Source organism: Orcinus orca, chromosome 7 (genome assembly GCF_937001465.1).
Source record: "Orcinus orca chromosome 7, mOrcOrc1.1, whole genome shotgun sequence".
NCBI lineage: Eukaryota > Metazoa > Chordata > Mammalia > Artiodactyla > Delphinidae > Orcinus > Orcinus orca.
Genome location: NC_064565.1, coordinates 107,272,655 through 107,288,106, shown reverse-complemented (window position 1 = coordinate 107,288,106; position 15,452 = coordinate 107,272,655). Strand labels below are relative to the sequence as shown.

At 38.6% G+C, this 15,452-nt stretch overlaps 1 protein-coding gene across 13 annotated transcripts in view; it reads left to right on the top strand.

The window, feature by feature from the left end:
• DOCK10 (dedicator of cytokinesis 10) overlaps positions 1-15,452 on the top strand; it is a 281,482-nt gene that overhangs the window by 158,965 nt on the left and 107,065 nt on the right. For all 13 annotated transcript variants that reach the window (XM_004262638.3, XM_033426521.2, XM_004262637.3 and 10 more), the window contains exons 4-7: positions 2,828-2,910; positions 13,667-13,739; positions 14,016-14,138; positions 14,384-14,518. In XM_004262638.3, the coding sequence (XP_004262686.1) occupies positions 2,828-2,910; positions 13,667-13,739; positions 14,016-14,138; positions 14,384-14,518 (414 nt within the window). The remainder of the gene's footprint in view (positions 1-2,827; positions 2,911-13,666; positions 13,740-14,015; positions 14,139-14,383; positions 14,519-15,452) is intronic.

Here is a 15,452-nt window from a genome sequence, read left to right as displayed (position 1 = left end):
ATAAGAAATAACCACCTTTATTTTTGGTCAGTGGAATTCAGGATTAACATATCTCAGGTTTGGTGAAGCCTGTGGCATCTCGTGAACAGTGTGTGTAATATGCGTGAATGTTTATCGCGGTTACACATAGCTACTATCCCTAGCAAGACAGGGCAATAAGACAATGCACATCTGTCCCATCGAAACCTCCAGATTAGGAAGTGTAGCCATAGATATTATGAGAGAGAAATTTCTAATCCAGTCGAATATACTGAGTGTTCAGTTGCTAAATCAGAGATCCTAATAAATAAAATGATTTGCCCAAAATCATGTTGGAATTCAGTACTAGTCCCAGACCAAGAATAAAGCCCTGTAGCTCCTGGTTCAGTGCGGTACCCTCTGTTCGCATTTTTTTTGTAAAGAATATACGTTGGTTTGGCAGTTTTTTATCAAGAATCTTTAAAATACTTTGAGTACTCTATCCTAAGAAAATGATCCAAAATGGGTCAAACTTGGGGGAAAATGGGAGGACCAAATTCATGAAGAAACACTCTGAAGCATCTTTTTCTACAATGGCACAAAATTTGCAGTAGCCATAGTAACTGCTCACTCTGTCCTCTTCTATAAGTCTTTGCTCAAATGTCACCTTCTTTCTAAGACTTACCCTAACCATTCTATTTAAATTGTCCCTCCTTCTCCAACTCTATCCATCCCCCTTCTTCTGCTTTATTTTTCACATGACACTTAGCATTTCCTGATACATGACACAATTTACTTATTTTCGTGTTTGTTAACCAGCTCTTCACAGGGGTACACTTTTCAAGAGGGCATGAATTTGTGTCCCTTGTTCACTGATGTATTTGCATCACCTGGAAAAACGCCGGGCACACAGTATGGGTTCAATAATGTTTATTGACCAAATTAATGAATGGATGGTTTCCAAAACTACGAGACCTGGTTGGTAAATTAGGGTATGAGACTTTATTCTACTTATTTAAAGTGGTCATAAAATTTAGAAAGCAAAAGTTTAAAAATCTTTAGAATATGCCTTTAAGTGAATAAAAACAATATTCCAATCAAATATATACTTAGAGGAGAACTAGGTAAAACTACGCACCAGAAAAAAAAAAGATTGAAAGGGAATGCAAAACAGGGGTGGGTTTTATGCCTTTTGTTTTCCATTGTGTATCGTTTGAGAACTGCAGGAAAGTGTAGAGAAAGGAAAGTAAGTGAGAGAGGGTGGGAAAGAGCCGTGATCACGAACGTTTTGCCCTCTTGGGTTGCGATGCTGTGGATCCTTGTACTCCTTGCCTGAATTCCTGGCATCTTTATCGAAAATGAAGATAGAACTTTTTAGCCAGGGAGCATATCAAGGTCCAGTCTTCCTTTTATTTCCAGAAACGTGTGGTTTGCACAGTTGGCTCAGGAATTGGCAAGTTAAGAAATTTAATTTTAGCTAAACATTAAGTTTTGTTCACATTCCTCCTCTCCATCCAAAGTCGGTACACATCCCCTGAACCTCTTTGACTGTTATCCACATCCATTTGTCTTGTTGCTGTTCTGTTTTTAATCTCCTCTTTTCTCCTGTCCCCCTGCCGCCATCCCCCCACTCCTATCTTTGTCCTAGTCTCATGCATTGTTTGCCCTCAGTCCCCATTTGTGTCGGGGTGTTTCCCTGAACAGATAAAGCTATGGTGCTGAGGAAGTTCAAGGCTAGAGAAATCCAGTGCGGCTAAGGACCCCTAACCCTTCTCCTGCCTTTCCTGTGCCTCTTGAGCCAGGTGCCCGCACCCTATGTTCTCCACCCACCTTTCTACACCCCGCTGTGAGCCACTCCTTCCCACTTTCTGTTTCTGCAAAGACAGTGCCCGTGCTTTCTTTGCTCTAACCCTTCCACACCTTGAGTAATGACTCTCCTGAAGAGCTCTCATTTGCTGTCCCCTTCTTGGTTACAAAGACAATCAGAGGTCTTATCTCTCACATTGCAGTAAGTTTATTACTCCTCATTTTTTCCCACTAATGCTAGAGGACAGAGTCTCCTTATCATCCTGGTGTTGCTGTTTAATCCCCAGATTTATGTAATTTTAGAATCTAAAGGAATCTTAAAAGCCAGCTAGTGAAATCCCTATTACCACTCTGTGGTCAGTACTGTGACAGGCACAGGGTCGGTGTTTGGGAAATATTTGCCGTGAGTAACTACTGTAAACTCAGCCATCATGAACCGCTCTAAGATAATTCTTTTGTGCTATTAACATTGTTTTTTAAAAGTTTTTTGGTCATCTTTTATTCACATATATTTATAAAGTTGATGAATAATCAGGGAGAAGGTTAGGCTCAGAAGGCAATGAGGTAAAACTAGAAAACTCATTTCAAGCTGACAGCAGGGTTGATATAAAGAGGAAAAGGATAGGTTACTGATGCAGGAATAAGAAGAAATGGGCTAAAATTATGATGAAAGGATAGCATATAAATAATAACATATTTCACTGCTAAGAACTGTTACATAAAGGAAGGCTTTCCAAGGAAAGCTGAAAAATGATGATACTTGAGGTTAGTGACATATCCGGTTATGATTCAGAGGATGATTAAATTAGGTTTTCCTTAATGGAGAAAAATAGAATAAATATGTTAAACAGTTCCTCCTCTAAGAGTCTGGGAAAGGTTAGATTTTCCTTTCACTGGAAAATGAAATGATTATAATGCTCAAGCCCCTTCTCTACCTTAAAATTGCTAACATAGCTACCTTAACATTAACCCGGAGATTATGAGCACTGAATGCACTGTGCTTCTTTATCAGGACAGCTGCTCTTTGAATGATCGTTTTTAATTGCCATTGTTTTCCTTTCAGGCTTGTAAATTTTACAGTTCCCAGTGGTATGTGGTAAACTACAAATACGAACAGTATTCTGGAGACATTCGACAGTTACCTCGGTAAGAACCTGTTATGATTACTTCTTGGGTTTTTCCATATATAAGCTATGTTCCCTAAATTCTGCCGCTGTTCATGAATACATGTACGTTAATCTAGTATCAAGGTATGTTTTACAAAATTTAAAAGTAAAAGTCATGATGGAACATTTTGTTCAACAATGTATTGCTTGTAACCTCACAGAATTGGGGTGAGAGATACATACACTCTTTTAGGTTTTGAACAAAGTTTTAAAGTACCATGTCATTCTTTTGTGAGCTGTGTTTTCAATAGCAGATACAAGACAATTTAAAAAGTAAAATTTGGACCAGAAATTTTTTCTGACAATGTTCTGTATATAGCATTCAGATTTGCCATTGGTTTCATGTATTTTCACTCTGGGATATCAAAGGGCACGAAAGTAAACAACCTCCACAGGAATGATAAATGTCTAAGAACAGCAAAAAGGAAAAACAAACACCTACTATTTTCCGGATTATGGGGAAATAAAGTCTTTAGGAAAAGGTGATATTGTTCTGCAACTGCCCAGATGTCACCTCTATAAAGAATTTGCTCACCTGACCAACTACCTGACCTAGGGTAGTCATTTATTCTGTGTCTGTGTCTCCCACTAAAGTTAACCCCCCCGCAAAGGGCAGGGACTCTTCCTCACAGAATCCCCTGCAGGCCTAGGAGAATGCCTGGCACATAGTAGGTGTGCAATAATTACTTATTGGATAAGTAAACTGAGAGAGTAACAAATTTTAAAATATAATAATCCTGGATGGGCTTGGAGTTGCTTAAATTCAAAGAACTGCAAAGAACTGGAATCTCCCAACACACTGGTTCATCAAACTAAAATGATGTGCATCATCCAGAAAACACTTAAGACAGTCAAAAGTTAATTTTTTATTAACACTTCCCTCAAGTGAAACTTTGAGGTCATGCACATTGCATCTAACTTTTTAATGGACACATGGTTTAGATTTGGGCACCACTTTCTAAGATTTTCCGTGCCCCGAGAAACATCTTTTCCAGACTGGGATACTTGGAAGTGCTGCTCTCAACTCCTGGAGGCAGAATTTGAAGTGGAGGGGGTGTTATGGAGTAGCTCTGGGAAGGTGACATTTGGGCTCAGATCTGAAGGAACCGTAGCTACCAGCACTGCCATCTCCAGAAAAGGGTTCCCAGAGGAAACAGCAGGGGCAAAGGCCATGAGGTGGGAACCAGAGTGGTCATTCTGAGGCCGGACCTAAGGGTTGGTGAAACCATGGAACTAGGCAGGGGACCTCGTGGGTCCTGAAAAGGAGCTGGATTTTATTCTCATTGCAACAGAAGACTAGAAATTTGTAACCTGGAGTGTGACATGATCTGGTTTACCTCTTTAAGAAATTACCTCCTCTGCTCTATGGAGAATGGGATTGTAGCAGTGAGAATTAAAAAAAGAAGAAAAAAGAGAGAAGCAGGCCATTTCTTTTGGAGTAGTGTTACTGTGAAGAGCAAAGCAATGTTCCTCTAAAACAGCAAGTCTTTATTCAAAACAGTGGCTGTTAACTTTCACCAAATCTCTGAACATTCCTTTAGATTCTGGTCACTCCTAAAAGATAACTTCCTTAAACTTCATGTTGGGAAGGTCTCATCACACCCTAGGCCTTCAAGAATAATTATTACATTCAGTATGTCTGGGCCTTAGTCGTACACCTTTTGTAGCTGCAATTGAAAAGCAAAGCATTTTTTAACATCGAGACTTCTTCTTTCTGAAAATAGTACTGAGAAGTGGTTACAACTTGTAAGCCATGTCCAAGCACTTGGAAGACTGCATATAAACGGAGAGAGTGTAGAAAGAGGTGTTCAGCTGCCATTTGGCATAAATGCCTTCCTGCTGTCCTTAGGTCTATTGAAATCTTTAATGGCTTTATCCCCAAACACTGTTCATCTTTTCTTGTATTCATGATGCCATAAAGAAAAATAAATTAATTTAAAAATTCACATGCACTGTATTCTTCCTCTGTGAAAACAATAGAGAAGGCACCTCCAGTCAGAACAGGGTCTGGATATCATTGTTGAATTGGAATTCTTGTAGAGCATGAGAAGGAATCTCATGAGAAGAAATGCAAAAGTAACCAAAATATTGCTGAAAATTTCCCTGACTTTAACTAAAGGATGTGGAAGTTGCTACCAAGAAAGGGAAGCATAAGACTGCCGCTAAGTGAGAAACTGTAATGAACTCTATATGATATGTTCAAAATGAAAATCAGAAGTTCTAGAATAATCCTCATGTATCCCCTGAACGAATGAAGACTGTAACATTGAATAGTAAAACTATTTTTTAAATGATTTTACAAAGCTAAGCACTTCCCACAAAAGACTACACATATTTAGGTCAGTAGTGGGAACATAATTTACTTGGGCCTTCTGAGACTATTAGAAGTAAATCATTTTCATGCCTCCTGGATTAGAAGAATTCTCCTATGTCTGCTACCAATTTAAGCTGATCATTTCTTTTTATGGATTGCTGAGGCTTTAAAATAAAAACTTGGAATTATGGGGAAGTGAAAAATGATATGTGTTCATCTCCCTCATTTTTAGTCTTTAAATTTAAAATTGTGCTATTATCCACTCTTAAGAACCTCATGTTTTTAGTGTCTGTTCATAGGAAGATATTGGAGAGAGACTTTATTTCAGGCTAGAATGTAAAATGTAAAGACTTCACACATTAGAAATAAAAATTGGCACTGAAATTGGTGTTCCTAGGAAACAAGAATGTCATAAAAAAAAGTATGATGTCAAAGCAGCCAAGAATATACAATGGGGAAAGGATAGTCTCTTCAATAAACATTGGGAAAGCTGACAGCAACAAGTAAAAGAATGAAACTAGACTACTATCTTACACCATACATGAAATTAACTAAAAATGGATTTACTACTTGAGTATAAGACCAGAAACCATAAAACTCCTGGGTAAAAACATAGGCAATAAGCTCCTTGACATTGGTTTTGGCAATGATGTTTTTGGATCTGACTCCAAAAGCAAAGGCAACAAAAGCAAAAATAAACAAATGAGACTACATCAAATTAAAAAGCTTCTGCACAACAAAGGAAATCATCAAAAAAATGAAAAGCAACCTACTGAATGGGAGAAATATTTGCAAATCATATACCTGATAAGGGGTTAATACATAAAATATACAAAGAACTCATACAACTCAGTGGCAAAAAAAAAAAAAAAAAAAAAAGCCAACAACGATCTTATTAAAAAATAGGAAGAGGATCTGAATAGACATTTTCCCAGAGAAGACATACAGATGGCCAACCGCTACATGAAAAGATACTCAATGTCACTAATCACCAGGGAAATGCAAATCAAAACCACAATGAATTATCTCCTCACACCTGTTAGAATGGCTATTATGAAAACAACCAGAGATGACAAGTGTTGGTAAGGATGTGGAGAAAATGGAACCCTTGTGCACTCTTGGTAGGAACGTAAACTGGTGTAGCCACTACGAAAAACAGTACGGAGATTCCTCAAAAAATTAAAAATGGAGCTACCATATGATTCAGCAATTCCACTTCTGGGTATTTATTTGAAGAAAACAAAAACACTAATTCGAAAAGATATACACACCCCCATGTTCATTACAGCATTATTTACACTAGCCAAGATACAGAAGCAACTTAAGTGTCCACTGATGGATGAAAATGTGGCATATATACACAATGGAATACTATTCGGTGATAAAAAAGAATGAAATCTTGCCACTTTTGATGACATGCGTGGACCTGAAGGGCACTGTGCTGAGTGAAATAAGTCAGAGAAAGACAAAAGCCATATGATCTCACTCATATGTGGAATTTAAAAGCAAAACCAGGAAAAAAACAGCAAGCTCACAGATGCAGAGAACAGACTGATTAGTTGTCAGAGGTGAGGTGAAGGGGATCAAAAAGGTACAAACGTCCAGTTATAAAATAAATAAGTCAATGGTAATGGAACGTACAGCTTGGTGACTAGAGTTAACAATACTGTATCGAATATTTGAAAGTTGCCAGGAGAGTAGATCTTAAAAGTCCTCATCACACACACAAAAATTCTTCGTAGCTATGCACGGTAATGATGTCAACTAGACTTACTGTGGTGATTATTTCACAGTACATGCAAATACAGAATCATTATTTTGTACACCTAAAACTAGCATAATGTCATCTGTCAATTATACCTCAATTTAAAAAATGTGAAACAAAGAAATATGATGCCACAGGTTTCATTAATCCGCAGGCTAAAATACAGAGATAGACGACATACTTAAAAGTTTTACCACAGCTGGGTGGATATAAAGAAGAAAATTTCATAGAGTGTATTTTGTGATGGATAGAAGATCAATTAAAATGGAACCTATAGGGCTTCCCTGGTGGCGCAGTGGTTGAGAGTCCGCCTGCCGATGCAGGGGACGCGGGTTCGTGCCCCGGTCCGGGAAGATCCCACGTGCCGCGGAGCGGCTGGGCCCGTGAGCCCTGGCCGCTGAGCCTGCGCGTCCGGAGCCTGTGCTCCGCAGCGGGAGAGGCTACAACAGTGAGAGGCCCGTGTACCGCAAAAAAAAAAAAAAAAAAAAAAAATGGAACCTGTATAGTTGGGCTGATTTGGAACCAATTTTTTTTTAAATAAAAGAACACTTCTTGAGTGTCGACAGTGAGCCAGAATGTGCTGGGTGCCATATGTACATTATCTCATTTAACACGCATGACCCCACGGAGTAGGAACTGTTTTCCCTGTTGTATAAAGGAATGCAGAGCATCGAGAGGGTTAGTAACTTGCCCCCAACCTCACTCCAGTCAGGCATCTCCACACTCCTTATATGAGGTATAGGAGGTAATTTGGGTATAGAAATGAGAAATAAGACTGACCAGAAATGACAACTAACGTTGGGTCCAATCACCGGAAGGTGAGGCCCCTGCTGAGCCCTCTGTCTCTGGAGCCCAGAGGCCCTTAGAGACCCACAGTGGTCTTGGGGGAAGAATTTTACCTTCAACAGCCAGAAGTGCTTATCTTTTAATGACATCCAGAAGAGAGAAAGGTCATGCTTAATGGCCCTGCAGATATGAGACTGAGTAGTGATGATGGTTACTTAAGGACAAGGAGGCCGTGCCCTGTGGGTCAGTGGGAAGAGGAACGGGAAAGAAGAGCTCTCAGTAGCACCCATGTCTAAACCCTCCGCCAAGTGTGCTGCAGGGCATTTTCTTACAAGGCTGACCTCCCCTCCTGTCTCTCTCCCTCCCCCACTGTGCTCCAGCTCCACCAGCAGTCCACTCTTGGGTGCTGCAAGCCTGATCCTTCCTCAAGACCTTTGCTCGCCATTCCCTGTGCCAGAATGATCTTCCCCCAGATCATCACATGGCTGGCTTCTTCTCATTTTCAACCAAAATGGCCATCTGTGACCACCCCTTCTAAACCTGGCTTCTGCCACCCCTACCTGGATCACTCTTTTCTCCTCTTTAATTTTCATCCAGGGAAATTACCTTGTTTATTTATGCTTAATTACCGACTCTCTCCTCCCTTAGAAGGCGAGCTTACTCAGCTTGGGGATTTATCTTCCGATACGTGGTTGTCATTATTGCAGGTCTTCTATGTGACAGGTACTATCTGGAAACTGGATCATTTAGTGATGAGGAGGAATAGCCTCCAAGAATTAACATAGCTCTCAAATCACAGTGAATTTGATCAAGCAAACAGATTTAGGAAAAGCCAGCAATGAAAAAGCATGCACATTCACCCATCCCACACCCCTAGATAGACCTATATTGACACTCCCTGGTCTGCACATTTTTTTTAATGAACAATAAGGTCTGCATGAATATGACTAAGGATTAATGTAGTTGGTTGAGTTTTGCTAGTGACCTCATTGGTTTTATCTGTCATATCTTATGATTTATTTTTGAGTCATAATACTTAAGTGAACTGGAAAGGAAAACTTAAAGTTTGGTTTTATGCAAGAGTTTGGAGACCTCACAAATTGTAATATCGTAACATTTGGGAAATTAAAAAATATTTTTTAGTATTTGTATGAAGCCGCCTTCTCTCTTTTCAAAATCATCTGTCCTTCAAACATACCAGGGGAAAGTTCTTGAGAAATTCATACTCACTATTTTCTTTGAGAATAGTTATATATATTTTTGCACAATTTCTTAAGATTTTGCTTAGTATTAAAAAAATTCAGGAAACGTCATTTTTCTTCAACACCTTTAAAAAAATCCCCGCTGTATCTTACTATGCAAATTTTCAAACATACAAAAAATGTTGGAAAACTTATACAATGAACACCCATATTCTCACCATCTAGAATGTATCTTTTACATTTTGCTGGATGTATTTAATGACATTATGCATCCATCCACGCATCCCTCTTGCCATCCACCAGTCCATCTTATATTTTGATCATTTCAAAGTGAGTTTAAAGTACCAACACACTGTCTGCTGCCTTTCTGAACACTTTAGAATGCATACCATTAACTAGAAACATATATGTTTACAGTTTACTTTTTTTTTCTTTTGAGGGAAACTTTAGGAGGTGAGACACAAGTTGTAAGTGAACCACTGGATGACTTTGACTATGAATACACCTGTGCACCTGAAACCCCTACTGACATAAGGGATGTTATCATAACCTTCAAAGAGTTCATAGCTACCCCTTCCTTGTCAGTCCTCACCCCTACTTCCCTCTCTCCCCAGAGACAACCACTGTTCTGATTTTCTTCACCACAGATTGCTATTACATATTCTAGAACTTTATATTCTAGAACTTTATTTTTTGGAATCATGCTATATGTATTCCTGTGTTTCTGACTTCTTTGACTCAGCGTGATGTTCTGAGTGATATCCATGTTGTTGCACGTGTCAGTAGCTCCTTTCCCCTTCTGAGTAACATTCCTTTTGTGTGTGGATCCACTATAGTTTGTTGAGCCGTTCTCCTGTCAATACAGCATTTTCAGCTGAGTTGTGCATAAGTCACTTTAAAATCATGGACTTTTGTGAAACTTTGGCTATCATTTATAGGCTATCTCAGTTGTTATTTTCAATTCTCTGATGGGAGATTTGTGGGAAAACCCTCACAAGTATTTAACCTTATACACTGAGATTCATGAAAACCCTATTTTGTTTCCTTAATTGTTTGTTATTTCATTGCTAGTTTGAAAGGCTGTTCCTTCTCTCCTTTCTTTACACTTTTATAACTATCTTTGCAGAAATGAGAGTTGGACTGTGGATCATGGCCTCTATTGCAAGCCACAATTATCAAGAACAAATGCCTATAAAATTATTCTTTGGTAAGAAAGAAAAGAAAGGATAAACCATGATGGCAAAAGAGGACAGAGTAAAAAATTCAGAAATGAATAGAACTGCCTCAAGGTCAAAGGGAGATGGGCAGGAAAGGACTAGCATATAATTTAGGGCCACCCCGGAGCCAAACATTGACCTTCCAGTTCAAGTTTGTCTTTGCTGCCTCATCCTCAGTTTTCCCTACTCATCCCTTTATCTTTCACTTGGGATGTTTCCTTAATAGTGCCTTTACTGCCCTGCCATCATTTTAAGAATCCTGGAACACTCATGTCTCCTCCTCTGCAGACAAATTACTTTGAATAATTGCTCTGAAATAAGCCCTTTGAACCTGCCTCTGAATCTCAGGCAGTGTGTCACCTCTGGAAGGAGCAAGGGTTGAGGAAAGAGTTGTGTTTACATGCTTTATTTTGCCCATCAAATGAAAAGGCAAAAGGAACTGCTTCTGGTTCAAGGAGTGTCAAGATGTTGTTAAGGAGAAGAGGAGTATTTTTGGTGGGATGGGGAGAATTTCCCAGTGGTCCCAAAATAACAGTGTGGTCTGTTACCTGTTCTGCCTTCATATAAGGTTGACCCTAACCAAAAGAGGCGGAACAAGTTAACATCAGTGGCAGTTGGCCCAAACTTGAGTATCTCTAAGGTTCTGCAAGAAGGAGAAAGAACTACAGGTACACCAGGATCCTTTGCAATAGAAAAGTGGCTGCAGTCATACTTAACATGCTTATTAAAGATGGTTTGGACTAATCTGTCCTTGATACAGGAAGTATCGTTTCAGAGATAAGGCTTCTGACCCCATCTCTTTCACTATGTGTTTATGTGAGTAACTGTTATGGACTTTGTTTTCTTCTCAGCAAAATAACAAGATTAGACTAGATGTGGATTCCCAGTATTTGTGTCCAAAAGTCTGATTATACACATATACATTTGAATAAAAAGCAATATGCTACTTAGTACATATTTAGACTTCAGTACAAAATCTCTGTTATCTTGGTATATATTTTTGAGCTTGCAAATTAATCATGGTTGAGGAAGGTTGTATTATATATTAATATGTTTTTGAAATTTGGACTAACACATACCCATGCAAGTAAATTCATACACATTAATTAACAAGTATTTATTGATCACTTACCCTTACCATGTTTCTGAACCTGTTGTGATGATAACCTCGAAATACACATTTCCTACCACTCTTCTTTCAAGCCTCTGGCTTTGAAATAAAACTGTTACCATCTGCAACTACTTATCTATGGGTCTTGGGATGTCCTATCAAGACTGTGGAACCGAAACAAAATAGAGAAATAAATTGGAATTAGGACTGAAGTGAGACTCTAGGTATCATTTATAACACTCAATATCAAGTACTGTGTACCCCAGAATAGCTTTATTTTTATTAGTTATGAATTTTAGTAGCAAGGGACTTTCATTAATTTGAATTTATAGGATAAATTCACAATAATAAGATACTTTTTAAAAACCTATTTAACATGTTGGAGGTGCCTCTTAGGATTTTGATCACCAAAAATGTGTCCTACTGCTAAAAAGAACATCGCCAAGATGCCTTCCATAAACAAAAGTTTAAGTTATACCTTTTCATATTATCTCACTTCTGTGATATCCTTGTTCACCTTGCCTCTCAATAATTCAGTCAGCAAACGCATATTGATCATGTCTACAACAGGAAACAAAAAAGCCGAGTGAGATGTAGATGGGACTTTATTAGAGTCACTGGCTTTAAGAAATGTATAATCTGCTGGAGGGCTAAGACAGGCGTCCAAATAACAGAACCAGGCAAGCATCATAAGAGACATACGCTCAACATCTACAGGAAGACAGTCCTAATTCTGTAGATCCAGGACACCTTCATGGAAATGACTTTGGGAGCACAAACTCTTACCAATATCGTTCAGCCTTAAAAAGGAACGAAATCCTGATACACTCCCCAACATGAATGAACCTTGAAGACATTATGCTAAGTGAAATAAGCCAGCCACAAAAAAGACAAATATTGCATGACTCCACTCATATGAAGTACCAAGAACAGTTCATTTCATAGAGATAGAAAGTAGAATGATAACCCGGGGCTGGGGAAAGGGAAAAATGGGGAATTATTGTTTAATGGGTACAGAGTCAGTTTGGGAATAAAAATGGTCTGGAGATGGACAGTGGGGATGGTTGTACAGTGTGAATCTACTTAATGCTACTGAACTGTGCACTTAAAAACAGTTAAAATAGTAATTCTTCTGTTATGTGTATTTTACCACAATAGAAAAAACATTGATCAGGTATGGAGGATGTGGTTCTGATCTCAGGCTTTTCTACAGTTTGATAGAGAGGACGGTGTTCTTTTTGTGCTCTTTCTCTGCTGTGAACTGGGAATGGGCATTTCTGTGTCTTTCAGAAGGAGGGTACAGAATATTTTGAATCCGTTTGAGTCCACTGAATCCCTATGTGAATGCACGGCTTGGTGATTTTATGAGTACATATATAATATATATATGTGTGTGTGTGTACATATACATATACACATGTATGTATAGACATATATGAATACATATAAAGAGTCCTTGGTCACTCCCCTTGCTATCTGGAACACCATCAACATAGGAAGCCATTTGTAATGGGAATACTGAATGTGCCCCTGGGCTTTTTTCTCAATAGTCAACTTCTGAGATTGCTTCTACATACTATAAATCATCTTAAAGAAAACAAATCTCCCGTGCCACTCTCCGTGTAGGATTTTCTAGTTAGGTATAAAGGAATGCCTGAATTTTGGATGATACTGTCTGGTTTCCATTCAACCATGTGTTATGAGGTAGAATCAAGCCAAGGGAAGTTTATTTCTGTCTTATTTTACCATTTATAGGGCCAAGTATACACTCTTACTCCTCTGGGCTCGTCAGTGACGCTCTAAGAGGCTTTACTGTGCTACCATGGAAATCCCCAAAGCTAGCACAATTGCTGCTAAGTCACGTTGGTGCAGGCTTCTGGGAGAGGCCAAGGTTAGGGGAGCAGCGCAGCCTGGTGGCCAGAGCCCTGGGTGGTTCTTCAAATGACTGTCCTGTAGCCTTGGATATGTCACATAAAAGCAAAAGGGGAAAAAAAAAAAAAGATAATGAAAATATCAGTACTTTATATTCCACTTCAAAATGTGGAGGAAGGAAAATATAAATCACCAAGCCCTTAAAATTGTCCCACTTACCTTCGTGTAATTAAAAAGGACATGTGTAAATCTGTATAAATAGTAACTCTGATATTTAAAATGGAGATTTAATTTCTGGAGATAAATAATGGTGTAAGGGGAAAGTTAATACTTCCAAAGGAAATGGGCCCCTCACGAGATTATATTATTTTATAAAAACGTGTAAGAAAGCCACCACAATAGCTGTTACCCAGCTGAAAGCAATGTCTCACATGACACATCAGAATCTTTTTTTTTTTTTTAATATCAGAGCAGAATACAAACCAGAGAAACTTCCTTCACATTCCTTTGAGGTTGACCATGAAGATGCTGATAAGGATGAAGTAAGTAAATGGTTGAAAGTGAAATGTTTAAAACATGAGGATAATTAACTCCTGTCTTTCACTAGCGTGTTTCAAATTCAGACCAGTTTCTCCTAAAGCTGCAGTAGCTGTTGGTGTGAAGGCTTTTAGATAAAATGAATCACGTGTGTTTTGAAATTGAACATGATTTCTTAAGATGAGTCAAAGAGAGAAAAAGGAGTCTCGTTTTTAAGCGCAGTGTCTAAGATCTGGGATTCACAGAAGATGGCTGTGATGCTAATGATGTCTTCTGTACAGGATACCACTTCTCACTCATCCTCCAAGGGCGGAGGGGGAATGGGAGGAACTGGAGTTTTCAAGTCTGGCTGGCTCTACAAGGGGAATTTTAACAGCACCGTGAATAATACCGTTACCGTTCGGGTAAGGAGACATCAAGACTCATCTTTGTTTCTGCCACCTTTCTTCACACCCTCCTCCACTTCGGTCACAGAACAGAGGAGAGCCATTTGCATTGAGTTTTATTCATGTCATATTTTATTTATGAGAAGGGAGGATGTTCTTCTCTAGAACAGTGCCCTAGAAACATAGCACTCTTGAAGGAATTAGAAGTAGTCTAATTTCTGTGAATTTGAACTACCTCCTTACATTTTTTTCCCTTTATTTAGTCATTCAAAAAGCGCTTCTTCCAGCTGACTCAGTTGCCAGATAATTCCTACATCATGAATTTTTACAAAGATGAAAAAATATCCAAAGAACCCAAAGGTTGCATCTTTTTGGATTCCTGTACAGGTGTGGTACAGGTGAGTAGAAACCTCTTTTCCCCCGAGTTTTTTTAATCGAAAAGTGTGTTCATCCAATCATTATTCATTCATTCCAAAAATATGTGTGGAGTATCTGATATGAGCCGAGAACTGTTTCAAACTCTAAGGATTCAGTGGAGAGCAAGGCAGCCTAGATACCTGCTTTCACAAAACTCATTTCAATAAAGTAAGGAAAACAGAAAATACGTAAAGAAAGAAATAAACAGAATGGAATGATTGGTAAAATCTGGAATAAAGAAAATAAACAGGGTTACAGAAGGTAGAGAGATGATGGTGAGGTGGCAAAGGAATTTTTATGCTGCAGAAGTGAGAAAAACATTTATGAAGAGAAAATATTTGATCTAGAGATTAAAGAATAAGCAGGGGCAGCAAATGCAAAGGTCCTGAGGCAAGAGCAAGTCTGCTATACTCAAGGCAAAGAGGAAAATTACCACCTGCATGGCTGCAGTGTGGAGATCCACCAAGCTAAAGAATTCAGTAAGATTATATGTAAATCACATCGTTCAAAGAAGGCTCTTCATGAATGTTATCTTTACTATTAGGTAATAAGTAATAAGATAGTAAATTTACAGTGTGTAAATACATCATCCTTCTTCAAAGAGCAGGTTTCTTCAAAGGCAAGGATTACATTGATTCTCAAGAGTTAATCTCAGAAACAGACACAGTGCCTGTAACAGACAATACTGTTCTGCAAAGCCTTGGTCCTCAAAGTATTGTCCTTAGTATTAAATTTGACATGGACCACGGTGGCAGAGGGAAGCAAAGTAATTCCATAGGCCTCACTTGGACATCTTATTTTCAAAAATTTTATCCTACTTTGATGAAATAGCTATCCTTATTCTCGCTCATGTAAAAATTGAAGCAATAAGTGTTTTAGCAGTCTTCCCTCAAATTTCACATTAAGACGCTGGCC